General features: G+C 37.1%; 2 protein-coding genes across 2 annotated transcripts in view; one reads left to right on the plus strand and one right to left on the minus strand.

Moving 5' to 3' along the window:
• The window catches only part of HOOK3 (hook microtubule tethering protein 3), a 65161-nt gene extending 52853 nt beyond the window's left edge, over positions 1 to 12308 (plus strand). Inside the window, 5 exon segments of the mRNA XM_032213143.1 lie at positions 2705 to 2787; positions 4247 to 4347; positions 7499 to 7603; positions 7955 to 8026; positions 8897 to 12308. Coding sequence (XP_032069034.1) covers positions 2705 to 2787; positions 4247 to 4347; positions 7499 to 7603; positions 7955 to 8026; positions 8897 to 9037 — 502 coding nt within the window. The 3' untranslated portion in view covers positions 9038 to 12308.
• A 7960-nt stretch (positions 12309 to 20268) lies between these two features.
• The window catches only part of KCMF1 (potassium channel modulatory factor 1), a 66236-nt gene continuing 61916 nt past the window's right edge, over positions 20269 to 24588 (minus strand). The window contains exon 8 of the mRNA XM_032213144.1: positions 20269 to 21272. Coding sequence (XP_032069035.1) covers positions 21011 to 21272 — 262 coding nt within the window. The 3' untranslated portion in view covers positions 20269 to 21010. The remainder of the gene's footprint in view (positions 21273 to 24588) is intronic.

Here is a 24588-nt window from a genome sequence, read left to right on the forward strand (position 1 = left end):
CAGAGGCTAATTCTTTTTTTTTTTTTTTGACACATTGAAACTGGGATTTTTGGTAGAAAAAAAAAAGATAAAGTTCTCAAGTTCGGTCTCTGCCTGTGTTAATTTCAATAACATAGTTACAAAATTGCCGACGACGGCAAGTCCCTCCCCGGAAGTCGCACAGAGGCTAATTCTATGAGCCAATCAATGTTGTCACACTCTGTAATTATAAATAAGCCTGTGGACAACAATGAAGTCCTTTGCTTTCACCAGTACTGAGCAGCGCCATCACATCAATGTGCTTCATGAAGAGGGTTACTCCTGTACAGAAATAGCCAAGAGAGTGAAATGCCATTGCACCACAGTGAACAGAGTGGTTGAAAAATATCAAATAACTGGTTCAGTTGATGACAGGCTCCGCTCTGGAAGACCAAGAAAGTCGACAAAATGGCAAAATCGGGCTCTGCAATGCATTTTGGTGGCTGACAAGAAGCTCACCTCGCCTCAGATTATAAGAATTTGGGGTGAAATGTGATGTAAAAGTGTGCACAAGCACAGTGTGTCGCAGACTGCTTGCCAGAGGGCTCACAGGCTGCAGGGCTCGAAGCAAACCTTTGCTCACAGATGCTCACCGCTCTCGTCGACGTGCGTGGGCCAAGAAGTATGCAAAGTGGACCAACGAACAGTGGGCCAAGGTCATCCTCAGTGATGAGAGCAATTTCTACTTGACTGGGAATCAGTGCAATAAGTATGTCAGAAGATTTCCAGCTGAAGAATTTAGGCTGTACTGCCTGAATCTGTCTGTAAAGCATCGATTGTATGTGATGATCTGGGACTGTATCACTGCTTCTGGTATTGGTCAGATACAAATCGTGCAGGGAATTATGAATCTCAAGCAGTATGTTGAAGTCCTGGAAAAGACTATGCTTCCTTCAGAACAGCAACTTGTAGGGAAGGACTTTTACTTCCAGGATGACAACACTCCTTGTCATTGAGCCAAGTCAATCCAACAGTGGATGAAGAAGCATGGTGTTCGACTCCTGGATTGGCCAGCTCAGAGCCTTGATTTGAACCCCATTGAGAACTTGTGGGCCAAGATTGGTTACGAAATAAGCAAGAAGCATCCGAAGACCAAGCAGGAGCTGATTGAATTCATTATTGCAGCCTGGCACCACATTGTCACCAAAGATCACGTGCAAAGGCTTATACAGTCTATACTGAAGCGATGCTGCCTGGTGATAACAATAAGGGCTGGCCAATTTCATATTAGTTACCATGTTTGATTACCTAAATGGTCCTTTTCAGGGCCACAAACAATAAAAATGTTAACAAAACACTAGCATCGGCCTTAGTAATTGCAACACATATGCCACTGGGTATGCATCAGTTAATCTGTTTTAATCACAGTAAGCATGCATTGTAAGCATGCAAGAAAATTCACAATACCCATCCAAACAGCACCAAATTGCAAAAAGCTTATGCTTTTCACTTAAAAACCACCTGTATTTATTTAAATATAACAATATTTCCACAGCAGTTAGCATAAAATCAATGTCCTATCCAAAAAATGTCATAAACCATAAACCGTGCAGGACTTTTTCACACAGCTTTAATTACTGACCTGACCTACTAATATTCAAAGACATTTTAAGTCTATTAATTTATACGGGTAGCTATGATATTGATAACTTCTACTTTTTAACAGAAAGGGGATTTCTAATGAAGAGCTATTAATGTTTGACATTTAATGATGAAGTTATATTGTTAACAGTATTTATTATCCCACTATGTGTATATAGTCTTCACATATTTGTATATACTGTGGCATACTATATTTGTATATACTAACTTTTTTTTTACGGTTGTGGAATTAAGTTCCAAGCAATACAAATGAAACAATATCTATGGGTAGAAATTCATCTGCAAGATAAATTGCTAATACATATCAGATAAACAGCTAAGAGCTTCAAATAACAGATCTAATGAAACCCTGAGTCTCATTACAGCCATCATGATTGAATGTGGACTAGTGCACCTTATCAGTAGGTGTTGAAAGCCATAGAAAAAGAGATCTGAATGAAAATGCAGGTTCCTCTCCTCCTGCAGTAGCCTACCCAAGGCCTCTCCTCAAAGTTCCCTTGCCTTCCAAAATAACCCCAGTAATTTCCTGAGTACCTTAAAAAAAGCTCTTTAGGGAGCTCTGTATGCAGAGTTCATTGTTCCAAGAGGTGGGCTCCACATCTGTTGGCTCCACTATTGACCCCTGCTAATGGTGGTGGCTACAGCCTTCTTACTGTATCCTGTTGCATTTGTTGGTTCCCAATGACATCATTTCTTCCTCATAGGCTTATCAACAGAAATGGGTCTAGGCATGGTACTAGTTCCTCCACTTTCCATCTTTTTCAACATTTCTTTTCACTTAATATTCTCCAACCTAGCATAAATAATCTGTAGCCACATACACAATCTCTAAAGTTTACATTCCCTTGTCTCTTTACTTTCATTACTTCTTCCTTAATTTCGCTTATTTCTAAGGATCCTCAGTGCCCCAAAGCAAAAATCAGAACAAACATAATTAGCAGCTAATACTAGTTTTTAACAAAACTCTATTTTTTGCTGAAATCATCCACAGTTATAGTATCCTAATTTCTTCTCTCTTTAATATTGATCCAATTAAGAGTGACAAAGCAGTTGTTTTATGTGCACATTCGTTTCTTTTTTGCAGTGAAAAGCTCCATGAAGCTAATAATGAGCTTCAGAAGAAACGGGCAATCATTGAAGATTTAGAACCCCGTTATAACAATAGTTGTGAGTAGTTTTTTTTTATTTCAAATAATTTAATTGCAGCTGATTTTTAAAGCTCAGAGATATTTGCTTATTTTCCCCCCTCCCAAGCTGTGAATAAAGATCTTAAACACAGCTCTTATTCTAAAGCCTAGTGCTTCAGCTAGTTGCTATGTAGTATTTATTTTTGTTAATGAAACAAAACCTGCTTAATTGTTCCTTTATTATTTGGGTCATGGAATAAACATATACTTGAATGTAATACGCTCACTAGCAGAAATGAAATATACATAAACCTCTCTGTTTTCTTCTTTCAACATCCTGCAATACATGGAGACTCCTTAGAAACTATAATACAGGTAGTCCTTGACTTACAACCATTCATTTAGAGACTTTTCAAAGTTACAATGGCATTGAAAAAAGTGACCTATGACCATTTTTCATTCTTATGACCATCGCAGCAGCCCCATGATCAAAGTTTGGATGCTTGGCTATTGGCATATATTTATGACAGTTGCAGTGTCCAGGGGTCATATCATCAGCTTTTACTACCTTCTGATAAGCAAAGTCAATGGGGAAGCCAGATTCACTTAACAACTGCAGTGATTCACTTAACAACTGTGACAAAAAGGTTGTAAAATGGGGCAAAAATTGTCTTGCTTAGCAACATAAATTTTGAGCTCAATTATGGTTGTAGGTAAGGGACTACTACTATGGCTGCTCTGGGGAAATTCTCAAAATAGATTTCTGAACACTAATCATCACCTTTTGTTTAATAATGGTTCAAAATTATGACAACCTAGGAAAAAGTGATTTATGGTCCACCCTTGAAGGCATAACCGTTGCATTGCCTCAGAGGTCATCGGGCACTTGGCAACTGGCTCACATTTACAAAAATGGCATTGTCTTGTTATTGCATGATCATGATTTGTGACTTTCCCAGCCAGTTTTTTTCCTACGTAGTCAAGATTTACATGATAACAGTGGCAAAAAAGTGAAGGTAAAATTGTGTCTACTATTGTGATTACCCACTTTATAACTATACTGAATTACAGTATAAATTCTGGTCCCATTTGTGGTTGTAAGTCAAGGACAACCTTTATGCACTCACTGTAATTATGGCTTTGGTTGTGTAGCTTGTTTGGAAAAATAAGCTATATTTGTAGTTATACACATAAAATTTGTGTATAACTATACAAACGTTTAAGGTAAGGCTGCCATAGTGCCACACAGATATTTGCTTAATGTAGGTGCCATCCACTTCTTATTTGTAATCAGAAACAGAAATTTGTACTGATCAACCGCCAGTTGAGTTTCACCCATTTTTTAGAATTGCTTGTAATTTATGGTTCAAATATATATTCTAATTGTTATGTTTCTTCATTGTATTTAATCTGATTTAACTGCTGTTTAGTATGCCTAATATCTCAAAATTCTTAAACCTTTGCATTATTCTGAAATGTGATATCTTCTGCAAATAAAGCACTCAAAATAGAAGAATTGCAAGAAGCTTTGTGTAAAAAAGAAGAAGAAATGAAGCAAATGGAAGAACGATACAAAAAATATTTGGAAAAAGCTAAAAGTGTAAGTATTTCATGTTTTGCTAGCATTTTCCTCCCTCTACAACTTTGACAGAGAGTCAAAGGGTGCTAACATAATGTAGAATAGCTAATAATTAGTCTGTGAACTGCAGCTTTGGATGCTTTATATTACGTTGTCTTATTTCATTTAAATCTATTTTCAAAAGAATTAATTAAAACCCAAGATGGCTGTTGTTGTTGTTGTTAGTTGCAAAGTCGTGTCCGACCCATCTCGACCGCATGTACAACATTCCTCCAGGCCTTCCTGTCCTCTACCATCTCCCAGAGTCCATTTAATCTCGCTCTGATTGCTTTGGTGACTCCATCCAGCCACCTCATTCTCTGTCGTCCCCTTCTTCTTTTGCCCTCAATCTTCCCCAGCATTAGGCTCTTCTCCAGTGAGTCCTTCCTTCTCATTAGCCATGGCCAAAGTATTTGAAGATGACTGGATACGTATAAAGATGTGTTTATGCTTGTGGTTGTATTTAATACATTTATTAAAAAAATTAATCCCCAAACGTTATTGACCCCCATGAGAAATTGGTGAATGAATAGAGCCCAATTTGTTATTAATATAATTATATTGATATTGATACTGATATTGATCATTGAGTGGCAAGATTATTTATGAACCGCACTTCTAGCTTCTGTTATTAAACTGTTCCTTTACCACCTTTTGCTGCACAACTTTGTATTATTATTATCTTTTGTTAATTCTGGTAAGGACTGAACAAGGAATGATCCTCGAAAGTATCTTCCCTTTCACCTGACACATTTAACAATGATAATTTCAACTGCTGGATTGAGCAGAAATTATGTCAGGATGTTCTGCTGCTTGATTAATGAGAATTCTAAGCAGGAGATCTTCAGCAAGCCAGGTCCAAAAACATACATTAAATCAAATACGGAATTACTTCACTTTGAAGATTCATTTAAAACAGAGTGAGAAAACATAAGAGCCAGCAAGGCCAAAATGGACATATTGTAAAGGTAGATTTTTTGGGGGAAGGGCGGAAACAGATTATAATTTACGATGAATCTTAATAAGAGATTTTAGGTCAGCCATCATTTGCCATTCATTCTTAACCCCACAAGGCATTTCTCAGTTATCTTAATGTCTCCCATGCTGGATATTTCGACTGTTTTCAATTTGATTCGGGTCGCATTCTTACTGTGATTCCTGTTGTCCAAAATTCAAGGTCTTTTCTTTGCCAAGTTTTTTATTATTTGTAGTTTCCCATTTTCAAAGGTTTTGTAGAATGTATTGCCCTAAACTGCAAATTCTGATGGAATTGAATTATTTAATTGCCATATCAGTTGATCTTCTCTGCGATGGCCACAACTATTTGTTTCAATTATTCTGCAGTGTCTGCTATTTCTTTGTTGTCTAGGTTGTACTTCATGCACAGGCTAGTTTTGATTTTCTTATTCGTCAAATTTCCTTGCCTCAGATTCTTCAAATTGCTCAAACCCATTGTGAATTTTCTTTTTCTTCAATGCTACACAAATGTTCCATTTAGGATTTCCTGCCTTAATGCCTTCATTCCTTCATATTTTAAGTTCCAATTCTTGAGTTGTTACATAGACTATGGCATACATCAGACGTTGATTTGGGTCATTGTTTCATTTGGAATATTTTTGACAGCTCCATTAATATTTGTTTTTATTGTAGTTGAAGGTTTTTTAAAAAGGCAAAAAGTTTAGGCAAATATATTCTTTAGCTTCTTTCATTCGGTCCATTTTCCCAACTAGTTCTTCATTAACCGATAGTGTTGGCAATTCTTTGGTAACTTCAGTTTCTTTTCTTTGTTGTTCTCCATTATGTCCTATAGTCTTTTCACTTTCTGTTTTTTGCTAACTATGCAAATTGGCATTTTTGATGGTAGTTCTAAATAAACCTGAAGTTTGAATTGCTTGGTTTTGAGTTGCTTCAATTCAATCAATTCAGCATTGATAAAGAACTTGTGTTTGAAAATTAAGTTCGTTTGGTCCATAAATTTGTTTGTTAACCGAAACATTCCATAATTGAGTAGTTTTGAGTAGTAAGAGTTGTGGTGACACAATGGTTAGAATGCAGTATTGTAGGCTAACTTTGCTGACTGCCAGCAGTTCAGTCCTGATCGGCTCAAGGTTGACTTGACCTTCCATCCTTCTAAGGTCAGTGAAAGGTGGACCAGATTGTTGGTGGCAATATGCTGACTCTGTAAACTGCTTAGAGGGCTGTAAAACACTCTGAAGTGGTATATAAGTCTAAGTGCTATTGCTATTTCTTCTTTCAACCAAATTCTTCGCTGTCTGTTGCCTTCTCTTGCCTGTCAGATCCATGCCCTGGTTGCCTAGTAGAGGCAGCTGAGCTCTATAGAACATTTTTCAGTGAATGCCCAGGAGTCATAGCATCCAATGTGACTTTTTAAAATCCGGGCAACATTCGATCCGGCATGAAATTTGAATTACACATTCTCACCATACCAGATGGCTTTTTTGGAATACATTTAGTCAGACTCTTCAGCTAAGATCTGTCTGATATGATTTTATCTGTTCAACATCATCGCTAGAGCATGCAGGTCCTCCACACAATGATCTACCCCTTGGAGGGATAATGAGGATGATTTTCGTTTTCATGACAAAAGACTTTGAAGCTCACATTCTTTAGTAGCTAATGTCTTCTAATTTCTACTCCACCTCCTCTTCTCTCCTCTCCTCTCCCCTTCCATCCCCTCTCCCTCAGTATATTCATAGGAAGGAACATAAATACTAGGAAGAGAACTAGGCTAGGTTCTTCATATATTCCCAAGTATTTAAATTGAGTATTTTTATAACATTAGATCAGTTGTACCTTGTGGTAAAATGCTTATGTTGTTCTTAATTCCTATAAAGCTAAAATTGATATACTTCTGGATGTTCTGTAGTAGACTCTGTAAACTTAAGCAACTCTAACTTGCCAAAGATTCACTGCCTCAGTAATGTAACACAGCTTCTGCATGCAAAAGATCTTAGATTCAGTCTGGCAGTCACCTGCTTAGACCTTTTCCTGTCTAAGATCTGGATAACTGCACCAATCAGAACAGACTGTTATGGAGTAGATTAACATATATTCAACTTCTTGTGTTCCTATTTGGAGTTAACTTCTTAGTATGTGATTCTTGCTTTTGCAGGTCATCCGTACTTTAGATCCCAAACAGAACCAAGGTTCAGCACCTGAAATTCAGGCACTAAAGAATCAACTGCAGGAACGTGAGAGGATGTTCCATTCCTTAGAGGTAATTTCCTATGAAATCTTGTGCATATTTAAACCAAATTAAGCCCTGCTCAAAATCAGTAGGTCTTATCTCAGTAGGTCTTATCTTGAGTACACACAATTGAGTCTTCTTGGCAATTACATTAAGCACATGAAAGGCAACCATTATGGTTTTTATCCTGAGCTGTTAATCTGAAATATGAGCTTTCATGATGAAAATTAAGAACCATATACAATTTTATGAATTTAAAATTCCACAGTTTGCCACCATTCCACACAACAGAAATAAAATATGGATTTGAGCACTGAGCACAGTATACTCCCATTGTAGTAGGCATGTGAAATCATGAGAAATACTTTTTCCCCCCAATAGAAAGAATATGAAAAGACAAAGAGTCAAAGAGAAATGGAGGAGAGATACATTGTCAGTGCCTGGTACAATATGGTAAGTAAAGTCCAGATTGTAGAATAAGAGTCCCAGCAAAGATTAATTAGTTGCTTCACTTCTGTAGTATGTTTTTCAAAACTAAATTGATATTCAGACTTCAAAGGTGATGTGTCCCTGGTATCATAATTGTTTGTAGAACGTTCCCTTTATAATGCTCAGTTTTGAAACATATATTTCTGCTTCAACGCAGCCTCAGGGTGTTAAGGAATGTATTGTCTGTGTATTGATACAGTGCAGCCCTCATCCTGTGTATCTGCCTCCCCCAGAAGTTTCATGGAGGTGACAGGGAAAATTAAAATGAATGCCTTTGGAAGCAACCAAAGAGAACTGTTGTTAAGAGGGCATCCAATTTAGAATCAGAAAATCAGAAAGGGCCATGATTGATATACAGAACCTAACCCAGAGGGTTATAGCAATAGCACTTGGATTTATATACCACTTCATAGTGCTTTTTGCAGCCCTCTCTCAGCCTATTGCCCCCAACAATCTGGGTCCTCATTTTACCCACCTCGGAAGTTTGGAAGGCTGAGTCAACCTTGAGCCGGTGAGATTTGAACTGTTGAACTCCAGCTGAAGTAGCCTGCATTACTGCACTCTAACCACTGCGCCACCTCGGTTCAATTATATTTTCTGGTCTGTTTTTTTAACATAAGGGAGCTTCCCCGGGTGGACCAAAACATTCTTTCTTCCGAAAGAGGGATGAAGTGTGTCTAAGGCCATCCGCTTAATCCAAGCAAACCTTGGTTTATTTTATTGGAAATAGTTTAGTGGAGTGACTTAATAGGTTTGGTGAAGAAATAGTGCAGACCAGTCAGCTTTCCAGACTAAATCTACATGCCTTTTCTTTTAATCTCTTTCTCTCTGTAGGGGATGACTCTTCATAAAAAAGCAGTAGAAGACAGACTTGCTAGTACTGGTTCAGGACAGTCTTTCCTAGCTAGGCAAAGGCAAGCCACCAGCACAAGGAGAGCTTATCCGGGCCATGTCCAGCCAGCCGCAGCAAGGTAGAGAGTCCTTGCCTTGCCTTTTGAATGGAAGCCATCCTGGAATCAAGACGTACTTCTGTTATAAGTGACTGTATTTCAGGAAAACCTAGCCAGCATTCTTTCAGTATTGTCTCTTCATGTCTCATTTCCAGAAGAGAACTTTTCTTTTTAATTTTCTTCTTCTTTTCTGGAGTCTTCCTTTTGTCTTTTAATGTGCCAAGATGTTGAAAAAACACCCAATGGGAAAGTTATTAATGGAATTTTCCCATACCCCTTTTCATATGCAGTTGTCATCTCTTAAAAAACCCTATAATGTTTTCTTTTTCACACTAATTTGATCTGTTTGAATTGGGTATTGCAATTTTTAACTTTGCTACGCAGGAAGATGTGTAATATTACTTGCAAAGATTAGATAGACATGCTGGCAGAAGTTGTAAGAACCCGATGAGACATATTCATGACATTATCTTATGCTGCTGTTAATTCGTTTACTTTGGCTTCATCTGGTTGATTGTTTAAATGCTGCTTTAAAAAAAATGCCCTCCATTACTGAGGAGTGTTTTGATAGGTCAATAAGAAGGACAAACCATTGACATTGGTACTGATGTCTTAGGGTAATTAAGATCATTCTACCATGTAAACTTGCTAACCTGTTGTGCTAAGTGATATTTCATGCCTGTGCAGTTATCGATCTGTCAGAAGTACAGTTAGTGTTTCTCTGATTCTGCAAGTTATGAATTATGGTTTCGGAGCTACCTATTACACCCTTCTCAAATATTTGGGATTAACTCAAATTAAACAGTTCCATATGGATGGAGGTTTTATTGAAAACTTTAGTAGAGAGATTTTTTTTGCTGTATGTTTTTCTAAACATAAGCTTATGTTAACTTTTTAAGAATATCTCAAGAACCTTGGCTCTCTTTGGGTCGAAGGTAAGGTAAGAACCCTGTTTTTCATTCTGAACTGAGTGTATATGGATTTTATCACCATATTTATTTAGGTATGGATATTATTCCCCTCATTTTTGTTAATGCATTCATACTGTGCACAACAATTTTCTGACTTAAAGACGCTTGTTTTTAACTCATTGCCATCTAAGCACATGAAAGAAGTTTTTGAAATCCACTCATGTAAAGGTGACAAAATAAGATGTAATGCCATTGGTCCTTCTGTAGAATGGTTCCAGTATTTGATAAAGTAGGCCAGATGATGTCCCTGCTGCAGAAAAATCATTTCATAATCAGTGTATGGCTAATTCCTTTGATAGGTTTTTACACCTATAAGCAAATGATATTAGGTAATCATTATGATTTTTGTGCTAATGCAAAAATATATATCAGATTTTGTTGATTAAACTTACTTTGATAAAGCCTATACAGTACTTACTCTTTCGAGAGTTAACTTGTTCAAGTTATATAGAAGGTCTAACATTCTTAATTGACTACTTCTGTGCTTTTGTATGCAAAAACAGAGCAAAACTCATATCTGAAGATGTTTTTTCTGCCAACTATTATGGTAATCTAATGAAACCTGATTATTTAGTCTTGCCTGAAAAAAAACCCTTGAATGTAATTTTTCATAAATAGATCTATCTTCTCTTCTTTTTCAACTTTCAGTCTATTCACTAGCTCTCCTTTCTGACTAGTTATTATTGAGGTTTTGATCAGCTTTATTTCATGTTTTTTAATTAGTCTTTTATATTTTTCACCTTTCCTGAAAGCACCTTGAATTTATTTCTCCAGTCTGGCTAGTTCAGATCTACTTGTGCAGAAGTGATAAGTATGTCCGATGTAAAATCTAATTCTTTTAAGGCTTTGCAATTTACATATTTCTTTGATTTTGATGCCCAGACACACATTTCTGGAAGTTTAAAAAAATGAAAGTCAAATATCATATTAAGAAAGCCAAAGAAAGTTAGTGGCCGGTATTTCCTACTGAAATAAGTGGGATATTAGTTGCATCTAACTGTCCTTAATTTATGGAGGAGTCATGTATGGCTGTGTAATTTGTTGAATTCAGGAGCTGTGTAATTTGTTGCTACATGCAGACTCTCTGGCTAAGGTAATTTGAAGAAAAAATCATGTAGGATCTTCAAACTAGTCTACACTTTTAGTTTGAAACATTTCTTATAACACTATTTGCAACATCAAGATTTCAAAAATTCTGATAGAGTTGTGTTAAAGTTGGATTCTATTTTGTTATACTATTGTTTCTAGAATTTTATAATTAGGTTTTTTTCCGTTACAAGTTTTTCTTCTTCTTTCATACTTGTGACATGGCTAATTTTCTCCTATTAATCATGATTTTTAATGTATGAAATGATCAGTTAAATCTTAATTCCAATGAGATACTGAAAACTTAAGGAATTCTAGGAAATGAATGCAGGTAACCTGCTAGCACACCAAATATTTAATATTTCCTACTGCATTCTTGAATGTACCTTTAGGGTAGGCATATCAGGTTGAGAAAATTAACCATTAATTAGCCATTAAAATACACCGGAGGGACGTATTTCATTTCAGTATTGGGTTATGAGCACAATAAACATTGTTCATATTTCTGGGAAAGGAATGTTTGATATGAATTTTTTGTTATATCATTTAGCTGAATTTACATGGCTGAAAAACTAGGCTGCAGCTTCATTATTAAGACAGTTGACAGTGGGTTGCTCACTTCCATTATCCTTCTTTTACAGAAGCAGCAAGAGACATTGCTCCTTAGCCAGGGTTTTTTTTCAGTCTTATGTTTTTTGCATAAAGGTTACAGATAGTCTTTACCTTATAATGAGCTTTAGGCCATCTACATGGTAATCCTGGCCTCATGTACCGATGTCTGAAGCTGCCTTTTGGCTAGAAAACTAATTAGACTTTCAGTTTGGATTCTGAAAGTCTGAAGCTGGAATATAATTCAAGATGGACTATTTTCATGTGTGAAAATATACCTAATTATTTTTTCCACAAATAATTGCCCAGTTTGAGCTGGGTTTTCAGAAGACATTTGGGCAACTAGAGGACTGAATGCGATCAGGGAAAAGCAGATTTGTTAATCAAACTGCAAGAGGCATAGTATAAGAGAAGCTGTGGAAAGTTTTTGTGCAAAATGACTTAACAATTTCAAGTGTTTTCAGCTGTTTTATGTTACATTTGGCATATTAAAAAGCTTGATTGCTATATACAGCAAAGTCTCCTATATAAATAGCTTATGAATTCATATATGCAACCAGGCAGGGAACTGCTAGATAGAATTTCCTTTCTTTCTTTTAGTATATTGTCTAGTACAGATAATGCCCAAAGGATCACACCATTTTGGATTTTTTGAGGGCCGATAAATTCTGTAGACTGTTTTTTTTTTTTGCAAATATCTTCACATCTAGACGCGCTCACTGTATTATTAATCTAATTGCATTGTTTTAAGCTAACTACATAGTAACAATTGTCCCAAAATTTGCTAACTTGCTTAGAAAATAGGGCTTTCGTACATTGAATTTCTCCCCCCCCACCCCCAGTCTGTTCTAAGTTAGCTGAATTTTTTTCTTAGTTAATATCAAATACATATCATCTGGGCATCTGCTTTTTTTTTTTTTTTTAAAGAGTGGAGTTTATTTGCAAGGAGAAGTATAGAAAGAGATAACCATATCATCTCCCACTTTCCCACCTAGCAAAAAATTGAAGCTCTAGAAAAAAAGATGGGTAGATGGCCAAGCTCCTATAGCACATAATATGTTAGCATTCATTGGCAGTGGTATTTGACGACTTCCGTTCTTCCTGTTAAACAGTATTAACACACAGACCTCTTGCAATACACACCTTTAGACTGAAGTATGTTTTATAATGCACCTTTATTTACTAGTATGATTTAGAAGTGCACTAATGTTCAATATATATATATATATATACCAGAACAATTTTGTTTGTCATTGTTATTGTTGGAGAAAATGGATAGGAAAGGTTGCCAGTTTCTTTTCCAGCTTTTAATTTAATACCCAAGATTTGTCACTCAATAGATGCAATATTGTATGTACTGAGACTGCTTACCATCTTAATATATAGATCCCTGTTTTTGTTTTTATGCATCTCCTTCAGCAGATTTGTTACCCTTCTGTTTTTCTATTCTATCCATTTATACATGCACAAGCAGCTCTGGAAAGGAATGTAGAGAGCAGGAACATTTTAAAAAAAAACTGTGCCTTTCCTGCATTTCAGTGTTATGTGATAGAACTTTCTTAGATTGTTCTTTGGGTTGAGTGTATTTATCTTAAGATCTCTGTCCTTCATCTATGTTACCTTCCCTTTGGATTGCACTAATGTGTCTTTCTTTATGTTATGAAATATTGCTGTTGTTCATGTAGACTACGTTGACAGTTGGAATGCATTGTGCTGCCTTTAAAAAATTTAAAGCTGCTTTTTCCCCCCACACTTGTAAGTATTGGCTTGTTCTGCTGTAGATTTCACTTTATATTGAGGCAGATGTAGGAAACACGGCACTACGAGAGAAAACCTGAGGGAATATTACGATTATATTTATATCACTACTTTTCATCTCGTAGTTAGAGATGAAGCTTTTGGAAGAGTTGGTCAGTTTTATGGGAGAACCGCTTTGAGGAGATTGAAGGGAGGAAGCCAGCCTCACTTCCATTAAGCCTCATTGCAGGAGCAACTGCATCTGAAATAAGTTTATAATCTGATTATGATTCTCAATTGTAGCTACCTGGGAGGTGGGTTTGGCTTTGAGACCACCGGTTGCTGGCTTCTATTTTTAAACCATAAGAACAGTCTCCCCACGTGTTCCAAGTGAAACAAAGGAGTGTTTAGTATTCAGTGGTTTCAGAAAGAGTCTGTTTCTTTTTTGTGAAACATGACAGGGTCTTTCCATCTGCAGGGGGAAGATGTAGAGAAAGAAAACTTAGAATGGGGTTGTTTGGACCATGGTGGAAGAGAGATCTTTGGCAGTTCCAGTCTGGCTACTATTTCAAATAAATTGATTGTGTCCTACATTAACATTCAGCATCAAAGATAGAAATAAAACTATACTGAGTAGTAAGGATACCTCTGGCTAACCCCCTCTACCATCAGACTGAGGCAAAACTTAATAGTGGCTCAACAGTGACAGGGTGGGAAAGTGAGGCCGAAATGTTTGTCCTCCAGCAACTTCAGACTCTGAAGTAGAGTCAATTCCTGGCTGTGTTGATTCATTTGGGGTGAGGGGGGGGGGGCTATGTTATGACACTTAAGATTTTTTTTCCAGAGAAAGTTTACTGCTGGAATTACTGAGTTGTTGCAGGTACATAGACAATACTAGGAAAAGATGTTTGGCTGGACCTGGCAGTTGAGAAGCCAGTTCTGGAAATTTGGCTTTCAACATTGTCAGTCTTCTGAGTTGTTTTGGTAGCAGTGCCATAAAAATGAAATTATCATTGTCTCACAATAAGAGTGGCCTTCCTTATTTAGATACCTCCAATTAAAAAATCATGTGTCCTGCTACCTTGGTTCCCTTGCATATTCTTGTCTGTACTGTATTAGCTCCTATGAAGACTTGCTTTGTAGTTGTTTGGTGAGTTGCTTGGTGTTTTGGCCTGATCTTAAAATATGTGCTTGCGATTGGGAGCGTTTTTAATATGTCTATTTGTTTTAATTTTTTCCACCTACAGAAACTCTTTAGACCATCAGATAAGGGGAAAGAGTATGTTGCTTTTAGCCCCATTAGGCAACTTGGCCTGTCAACTTGCAATGATTTAGGTTTTCTTCAACATTAATATCATGATGCAACTGCCATTTTTTGAGATCCTAAGCATGTGTTCGACCTATCTGTGTGTTTCAATAACAACTTGTTTGACTGTCCTGAGCTACCAAAATTACTTGTTTGTCACATTGCCAATAAAATGTATTTTTTCTGTAAGAATGAAGTTCTAGGATTACTAGATATTAATTTTCCCCAAAGTATGATTTCTCACCATACCGCCATTGTAGTGATTTTAAAAACCTATCTGTATATAAACATGATAATAATGGTTGTAAGTTCAGATATCTTTTGGGAGGAAGGAGATCGGGATGTTTCCTCTCAGTCCGGAACATTCTTCCAAGACTACAAAACCAGTGTACAGTTGTTAAACAAGTTGTAAATAAAGACTTCTATAAAATGTGTGATGCTTTTTATTACAAGAGAACATCTTGTCACAACTAGCAGTCTTTTTTTCTTCAGAAGAATTCTTTGAGGAAATTGAGACAGTCAATTGCTTAGCTTTCAATACTGAATATGAATTCCTATCTTCTTGGTTAAGCCATATATGCTATCCAGTCTACTTGTATCAGAAGGTGTTGTTGGATCCACTTTGCTGCTGTAGTGAACAAAAGCAGTCCTTAGAACTTATGTACAATAATCTAAAGCCTACTCACAGAAGCTCCTGTAGGAATTAAAGCAGATTTCTTTTTTAAAAAAAAGTTATGAAAAATACTTTACAGAGGAGCAAGGAAATGAGGGGGCTTTTATATTCCCTAGGATTTCTAACCATTTGGTGCAGCTTTGTTCATAACATTTCCAGGAGTCTCCATCTGCTTCAATGGTAGGGAATGGAAGTCTCAGTGTGGTATGGGGTAGAAGGAAGCCAGTGATAAATCTTTTTGGAGTGGCAAAGTGTTGGACTTCACTCACTTTCTCAGCTGCCATTAAAGTAGCCTTTCAGGAAGTCCAGTTTCCTCTTGAAAAAGGGACAACAATGATCTGGATGACTGAGAATCTCCAGACATTTGCTGTCTTCTGTTCATGGAATGGAATGCTTCCATGCTGATCATGCCAACCCAACTGGCTCTCACCATTATTAGTACTGCTTCGAGTCTGGTCCTGCCATTATGTTTTGCAGTTAGGGCAGGTTGAAGACTCCTCACAATGAATGGATGCAAAGTTGACACTTAAAAGGGGACTCAGTGTTTTATTACTGTAAAAGTAGGAGTGGACCCCAAGACCCCAAATGTCTTGTTCCGTAGCTGGGCCACCTCTGATAATACAGTAGATCTTACTGTGCCTCCCTGCTTCTGTTGCCTTTCCTAACACTGCATTTGGCAACAATAACATAACCCAACTCCTGGCAGTGACAAAGGGGCTGAATTTGCCAGCCAGCTCTGACAGCAGCCTAGAAAATCAATAAGCAGAGGCAACAAAACAGTTCCAAGTGAATTCTGAGTGTTATCCAGAAGAGGTAATGTCTTGCCAAAATTGTCTATTTAACCAGACATCTCAAGACCAGTGAAGAGAAAGCTACATTAGACTGCCTATACCCCAGGCACACATCAAATGGGCTCTTTGCAAGATAATTTGGAGGTTGTTATGCTGTCCTTTCTTCATTGCTCCTATTGATTTTTTAAGAAGATCTATAGGGATGTTTTAATTTTTTGGGAGTAGAAATATCTTTCACCTTATCCAACTGAAAATTTGGATAATGTCCCCTGCTATAGCAGGAGTCCTGCTATTTTCATCATTTGCATCTTTTAGGTTTTTGGATTTGTTTCCATTAAAGCATATGGATAAAACTTATACAACCCACCATATATAGGTGATCTCGACTTACGACCACAATTGAGCCCAAATTTTGTTTCCAAGTCAGAATTTGTTGAGTTTCTTGCCACAGTTCTTAAGTTATGTAGTTCATAAATTAGTAATCTGGTTGTTAAGGGACTCTGGCATCCCCATTGTCTTTGCATATCAGAAGTTTGTAAAAGGTGACCCCCCCCAATGCTGCAACCGTTATAATTATGCATCAGTTGCCAAGCATCTGAATGTTGATGCTGCAAAGGTGGTAATTCTGAAAAATGTTCATGTCATTTTTTTCAGTGCCTTTGTAAGTCACTAAATGAACTGTTGTAAATTGAGGGCTACCTATACAGGTTTAATCCAACTGCTAAATATGAGGGAAGGTTAAAATGTTTGTAATGGCCGCATGTTTACAAAACTAATTTTTGATTTTAAGTGCTCATTCCAACTCCCTTCTTACCAAGTCATGAAATTATCAATGCAAATCCATGTCAAAAAGCACTTTTGTTCCCCAAAGAAGCTGGATAATGATAGAATACAGGGAGGAATGCCTAGGCCACAGGGTCTGTTTGGTGGGGTGCCACAAGGGCTAGTACTCTCATCTCCGTTACTAACAACACAAATACCAGAGTTGCTTTTGGTGAGAGATGAGGTTATAGAACTATCTGATTAATAAATAAACATGAAGTCTCTGGGTGAGGTATCAGTATGCTAGCTTTTCGTCTCCATAGTAGGCCATTTGATGCCATGGAAGAATCGTTGTCGGGTTACAGGTGTGATGGGGAAACAACAGGCTTCAATGCAATCCAAGCAAAATGGAATAACTCTTAGGTTTTAGGAAAACCTCTCCCCTCCCCAATCTCTGTAAACCTTCCATCTTGAGTTTTGGATGAGGCTGCAGTTACGTCTGCACCAACTCCTGGACCAGGAATCCCTGTTTAGTCACACATGCCTTGGTCACTTCCCAATTAGATTTCTGCAACTTGTTCTACATAGAGCTACCTTTAACAGTATTTGAAAGCTTCAGCTTGTGCAAAATGCAGTGATGTGGGAAACTATGGATGCATCTTTAAAAGTATTTGATTTGAATTATTGGAATGGCACTATACAATTACAAGGTATAGACAAGATTTTTCTATCTGCTATATGTATACAGTAAAAATCCAAAGTTAAACATGTTGCTTTAGTGAGATGCTGCTGCTGCTGCGAGGAATACAAAATAAAAACACTTGAAACCCACCACGTGGAAGGAGTTTAATTCACTCACATATGATTTCTTGTGCCAATAAGCCAAAAAACGAAGCTGGCTTTTGGAAATTACTTGTTTGCATTAAATGAAAAATGGCCTTTTGATTTGAATTCCTAGGTTTTATCTGATGTAGATTAACAACTTTTCTGAAACATTTTGTAAATAAAATATATCTTAAAAAAGTAATCCGGGGTCCTAAGGCTACCCTGATACAAGTAAAACTAGAAAGCTGTACTTTCAAATCAAATGATTATACAAACTGAAAAGTCATACTAATTTTGACAACCTTGTTCTGGGTAAGATTTTAAATCAATTAAATATTTTAACTGTCAAATATATCAGTCTGAAATGAGGCAACTGAGAATACTGTATTGAATTGTCAGGGGTAAGACAACAGGACCAACCAAACATCCAGTATGTAATCTAAGAATGTGTTAAATATATTCTTAATAATTAAAAATGAGATGATGAGGTTTCTCCGTTTTTGTCAACTGAGAATATGAGAATTTCCCTTGTCCAATTTCTGAACAGCAAACTGCAATCAAAAAACCTAATAACCAACCTGGTAAAGTCAGATCATCGTTTTGTGTCTTGTAATACTCTACAATTTGTTGAATGGCTCCTTCAGCCAATTCAAATTGAAAAAAAAATATCGAGTTTAAGAGTATAAACTTTCAGTGCCTTGAATCTGTCCATTCACTTGAAGTTAAACAATGTTGATCGAAGGCTTTTTAAGTATAGCTTATTTATGGAAATGCTCTGTTACCTTATTTTTATCCCACCTGTATTATTTTTCTAAATAACTCAGGGTGGCGAGCATATAATACTCTTTTCTATTTTCCCCACAACTTTGTGAGATGGGTTGCTTCATATTCCAAGATTTCCAATAAGATTCAATTTTATGCTTCTTTTGTGAAGCTTTTATTGCCTCCATTTCATGCTTTTTAAGAAACTGATGTTGACAACATTCCAAACAAGATACTAACTTATTTACAAAATTATGTGAAGTAAAAGCCCCATAACATTTGAAAGCCCCTGGCCACTTAAGCTCCTACAACTTAGAAACACTTTAAATGAGCATATGGTTTTAATAGAGCATCGTAGTTTTGGCATATCTAGTGAAATAATGAAACATTTAATGTTTCATGACAGAACACCACATCCTCTATAGTCAGCAAGCAAGCCTCAACAAATCATGTAGTCTTTTAATGTATTTTCAAGTTTGTGACCAAAGTTTAAAAGGAAGTTGTGTGTTCGGAGAGAGCGAGAGAGAACCAAGACTTTCTCCAGTGTAAGCTTCCTTAAAGCATCATTGTAGAGGCCTGCATAGTGTAGAGGCCTGCAATCAATTTGTTTGGATAACACAGCAACATCAAAGAATCAACTGAACAAACAGTCTTGAAAATGCTTTATTGAACTGTGGGTCTTACTGTAATGTGCAGGTGTGTTTGAAAAGACTACAGCTTGAAAACTGGTTTTTTAAATCCTCAACAGTTTAAAAAAAAAAACCCTTACCGGGTTTAATACCCAAGTTAACCAGAGGGCAGCTATAGAATTCCCCCCCTTAGAACATTCAGTTTCAAAAAGTAAAGAGAAAAACAAATCTAGTATTGTATTTTATAAAGAAATCATTGGAGTCAAACTGACAGCCGTCAATAGTTTACCATTTTAAGAGTAGTATCCATGTCAAGACTCTATCTTCTATTTGAATCTGGATTTTTATTTTATTTTATTTTAAAAAGCTTGTAATGTGGCAGAAGTGGAAGAATATACAGGCAAACGAGGGGTGAAGAAAGTGAGAGAACCAGGCAGAAACATGATTGTGGTCTAAGCCTAGTTTAGATTTAACCAGAAGCAGTGTGCAATTTTGTCTTTATTGTCTAACTTTACATTCCCTTTCCCACAACCCCACCCTCCACCCCTCCCAAACCACAATACCCCCACCTGTCCCTGCCTTGGAGTTATTATGAAAGTCTATGCACAAAACACTGTACATTTTATACATACAGGATTAATAGTATAGGCATGTAGGTGGCATGATTCCATTAAAAGGCTTAAAAATGTTTTATGCCAGAAAAAAATATATGAAGAAATAATAAATTAAAAGGTGCTGGAATTAGCATTAAGAATGCAGTTGCAATATATTGACAAAAGTCTGGGAATCATCTTAAGCTCTCCTGATACTGATAAGTCTCTGCAACTAGGAAGCAAATACATAAATAACTAGGCATATGACCAAGATGGTGAACGTTTTAAAAGAAGACAATTATGATCCAGGTTAACTTTTACTTTAAGACAGTGAATAAATGAACCATCTACACCTGAATAAAACGTGTCAACAGTTTGAATTTTTTTTTAAAAAAGCAACCATTAAAAAGAAGGGGGGAAAAACCCTTTTAAACAAAGCTGAACAAGTGTGCAGATTCCAAGGTACACAAAAGTTCCTGTTGCCAAGCTTGGCAGTGGTCTTACTTTTGTATTTCCCGGTGATGCATAAAAACCAGGCTGATTTATTCCATACGTTAAGTTTGATGGTTAAAGTGGGCAACATTAAAAGACACACTGAGCAAAATGCCACACCCTGAAAAACAACAAGCGGTCCCACTGCAGAGCTTGCGTGATGTGCCAACAGCACACGAAAAAAGGGTGGTTCCCATATACATTATTCAAAAGCTACTTGATGGTCACACGTCACTAAATGAGCACTAACGTCTTCGTCTTGTAACCTTTGAATAATAGGAAAGCTTTGGGAGAGGGAGTTGTTTGTAGTTTTATTCCTTGTATTTAAAAGTGTTTTTTTAAATGACAAGGTCACTAAAACTCATGCACGCTGCAAAAAACCTCATGCAGTAAAGGTAAACCATCCAAGCAGTTTTTATTCATTAATATTCATAAATACACACAGCAGCTTCATTAGAATTTCTTTTTTTTTCCTCTTCAGTTTGAATGTGGAGTATTAGGAGAGCCTTTTGCATGTCAAAAGTACAGAGCACAGAGGATTCCCCTCTGCACTGAAACCTACATTTACCTGCTAGAAGTAAAAATTATTTTAAGTGGAAATGATTATCATATATATCTTTTTCTCTCTTCCTTTGAATGTACACAATGTAACAAGAGTGACAGACCTGAAATTACAATCACCAAAACAAACCCAAGATAGTTGTTGTCCACTTTCATTGGCAAATACAGCACAGAGGACATTGTCTGCGAAGTGGGATGTCATCAAAGAGGAGGTGGAGGAGGCTCATTTCCTTTATTACTCTCTTTTAAATTTAGATTTTCTAAAGCAACATCTAAAGGCATAATATCTACACAGCCCATAGCACCAAAATCGGCAAATTCCCCACGTTCATCCTCATCAGAGGATGAGCTTTCTTCCCGCATCAAAGTGGACAATAGAAGCTCTTGAACAAACAGGCTGCGATCAGCCCGCTCACTCTCCATTGACTGACGCTCTACTTCAGACATCTTGGGATCATTCAACCTGCATAAAAGATGGAACAGGATATAGCTGAAAAAGATCACAAGTGTTTCGTTGTAGGACCAATAATTCTAAAAAGCCATGTAAGGCTCTGGGGATGTTAGAATGGTAATCATTTTGAATTTAATATGTAAGTCATAAGCTACCTGGAATTGCTGTTCCAATATGGGCAGCCATACAAGTCTTTTAAATGAATTATGGGGGGTGGTGTCGGGAACAAAAAACAAATCCAAAGTTTATCTCCAGGCCATAAAGAAAAGAGAAAGGGAAATAGTTACTTGTTGCTTATGACTAATAACCAGAGCTTCTACGTTTGATTCTGTAAGCTCACTACTGCTCAACAATTGTGTGCCAAGAGTTGAGGAAGATCTGGAGAAGATGTATTTATTTATTTATTTAGCAAGGGGAAGGAGGGCAGACTCTTTGCCCATTACACTTTAGTACTCTGCTTACATTTCCTTGTTTTTTTCCTTCAAAGGTCAGTTTTAAGGTATTTGTTTTTGTTTTCTTCTATTTGAGGAAGGTTATCTTTCGATGAACTAAGATGATCTAACATTTCAGGCTGTTGGATATGAGAAGGCTTTCTCACTGCTGATCCCCTATATCTGGGACTCCTTTCTTATAGAGATGCTTATGGTTTATTGTTTTTTTAAAATAGTTTTCATATACATTTATTCCAGACTGCATATAGTACTTAAGGAATGTTCAATTGGATGTTTTTTGTTAAACTAATTAAAATACAATTAAAGCTTGCAAATCATCTAGCACCCTGAAAAATAAGAGATAAACAGGTCAGGGGAGAAATGCTGGACTATTCAAGTTCCAATTCAAGCATGGCGCCCCCAGGTAAATTTAGTTTAAGTGACTCATTCCTGCTCATTCCAAGTCAAGTCAAAGGGTGACTATTGTGGGGCTGAAGACATCCCATCAGGAACCTATGCACCATGAAGGAATGTGATCACAATGAGGCAAATAAAGAGGCGTGAGCACCTTAAACAGTACACAAGCCTTTACGACCAGAATTCATTGTGGCATACACATACACAGACACAAATTTGAAGAAGAAAAAATCAGAAACACACAGATTACATCCAATACGTATAGTGGGGGTTAACTGAAAATCTATTGAGAAGTATTATTACTTCAGTTACTTTGAGCCTGAATAGAGGCAATGGTTATTCTTTGTGGTCTCTGTGCATCACTCATGGGTTTGTGCCTGCACAAAACATCAACCTGGAAAATTCCCCAGCTGAGCTTTTGGTGAAAATGCTGCTTCCTTCTTGCTCTGCACTCTGGCCTTGGCTAAACTCCATTAGCCCTTTCTAACTGCTGCTTCGGCACCAATTAAAGAGAGGAGTTCTCTCATCTTTCTGACTCCAAACCAGCTGATTTTCATTTATTTTTATTTCCTTTTAGATCCCTCTCCTATCCTCCTATCTCATTGTCTTCTTCATTTTTCTCAGCATACTTGCTCACTTTGGAAAAGCCAGTTAGATCTCATCTATTCTTTCCAAACTACCATATAAACTCTCCCCTATATACAGTATATTCCCACTGCTTATTGTTCTGAATAGGGTAAATATTTGTCTGAACTTATCAGCAATGTATGCTTCCTACCTTTCAGGCATTCTGAAATCCAATGGTCTCACTTGAGAGGTTCTCTTTGGGAACACATACTGTGGCTACATTTCTAGTCAAATAATCTAGTGCAGGGGTGTCAAACTCACAGGCCACAGACCAGAAGCATCATGTGCTGGCCACGCCTGGTTTAGCAAAGTGGAAAAATCACGATACATCATGTGATGACTCCATGATGATGCAAGTTTGACACCCCTGATCTAGTGTGTCAAATTGGCCAACATCTGGCCTCTACAGTTGCAATCTTGAAATACCAAATCTAAAATCAGTATGGGAGGTTTTCACTGTTTTCTTGCCACCCCTAACCCTAACGTGATCATCTTCAATTCTGAGACTGCATTTTCTTGAACCAATATCAATTACAGTTGCTTCTGAAACATGGTTGAACTATCTCTGCTCTAATCAGTAAAATATTAAAAATGTGTGAGGTTTTTTTTTTTAAAGATCAAGATTCAAAATCTACTTCTTAGGAATTTCTTATCTGTCCCTTAGCAATTATTGTGTTATTCGTTGCTGGCACTATTTTGTTATCAGCTGACAAACTTACCTGCTCCATCAGCTGTTCATGGTCACTTCACCAGAGCTACAGCAATTTCTGACTGCATTTGCTTGAGGAGGGCTTCTTCCCAAAATATGTGGAGTTGCTGGCTTGTCCACACCTTCCATGTTTGTGGAACATTATCAGCTAGATATCCAAGTCAGAGCAGATGCTTATAGTTTTGCTGTTATTTTAACATAATGCAATCTGCCCCTCCTCCTAAAGCTGTACAAAGCTACTGTAAGTTTGATTAACGGATAACAACAAACTGTGTTGCTTAACTGTAGCTCTTCCATTGATCATCTCCATATTCCTAGAATCCATCAGCTTATACCACTATAGATACCCCTACCATCAATGAATGTAGCAGCAGTGGAAATCTAGGAACTGAAGGAAATTAGCAAAGCCAAGGACTGTAAACATACATTGGGTGGGCAATAGTGTCCTGCTAAGAACCTCAGCTTAAATAGTTTCCCAAAATTCTTTGCATGGAGCAAAGCCATGTGGGTGAAAGCACAGATGACCACTGAATAGAAGAAGAATCTTGTTGTTTCTTATTAAGTAACGGCTCTGACTTCATCATTATTGTGACCATCCTGGGATTGTTTTCATATACATGGGCCCAACAAGAATTACAGATCACATCTCAACTTGGTTTGAAAGTCAGAACAGATTGGGAGTGAGATGCTGGTAATGGGGGAAGGTAATATGGCATTCTTCATTGTCACTGACAGATCATCATCATTCCCTAGTGAGGTGCAAGTGGATTAAGCCTAAATCCTGTAGAAGTAGTGGATCCATTTGTGTGATCTGAGCCAGATAGTCAGGAAATCCTGAAGGCTCTGAGGATTTTCTAGATGATATGACCGATTCTGTTGAGGCCCAAGAAAATGAAGAGGGACTACTAACATAATTGCTTCTGAGCACCTACTGCTGTTATACTAGATGGAATCCCTTTGGGTTTGGAGGGAACGTTGGGTAACATTTCCTAATAACAAGCATTATTAAGTAATATGACTGGGCACAAGAAAAAGAGTCACTTTAAAATAAATACTGTAGGTAGGTAAAGAGGTCCCAATAATTCTACTTGCAAATGTAAGACGCTAGGTTTGTGTTGTAATTCTACATATTACATTTTGCATG

This window comes from Thamnophis elegans, chromosome 3, assembly GCF_009769535.1.
Source record: "Thamnophis elegans isolate rThaEle1 chromosome 3, rThaEle1.pri, whole genome shotgun sequence".
NCBI classification, from domain to species: Eukaryota; Metazoa; Chordata; class Lepidosauria; order Squamata; family Colubridae; genus Thamnophis; species Thamnophis elegans.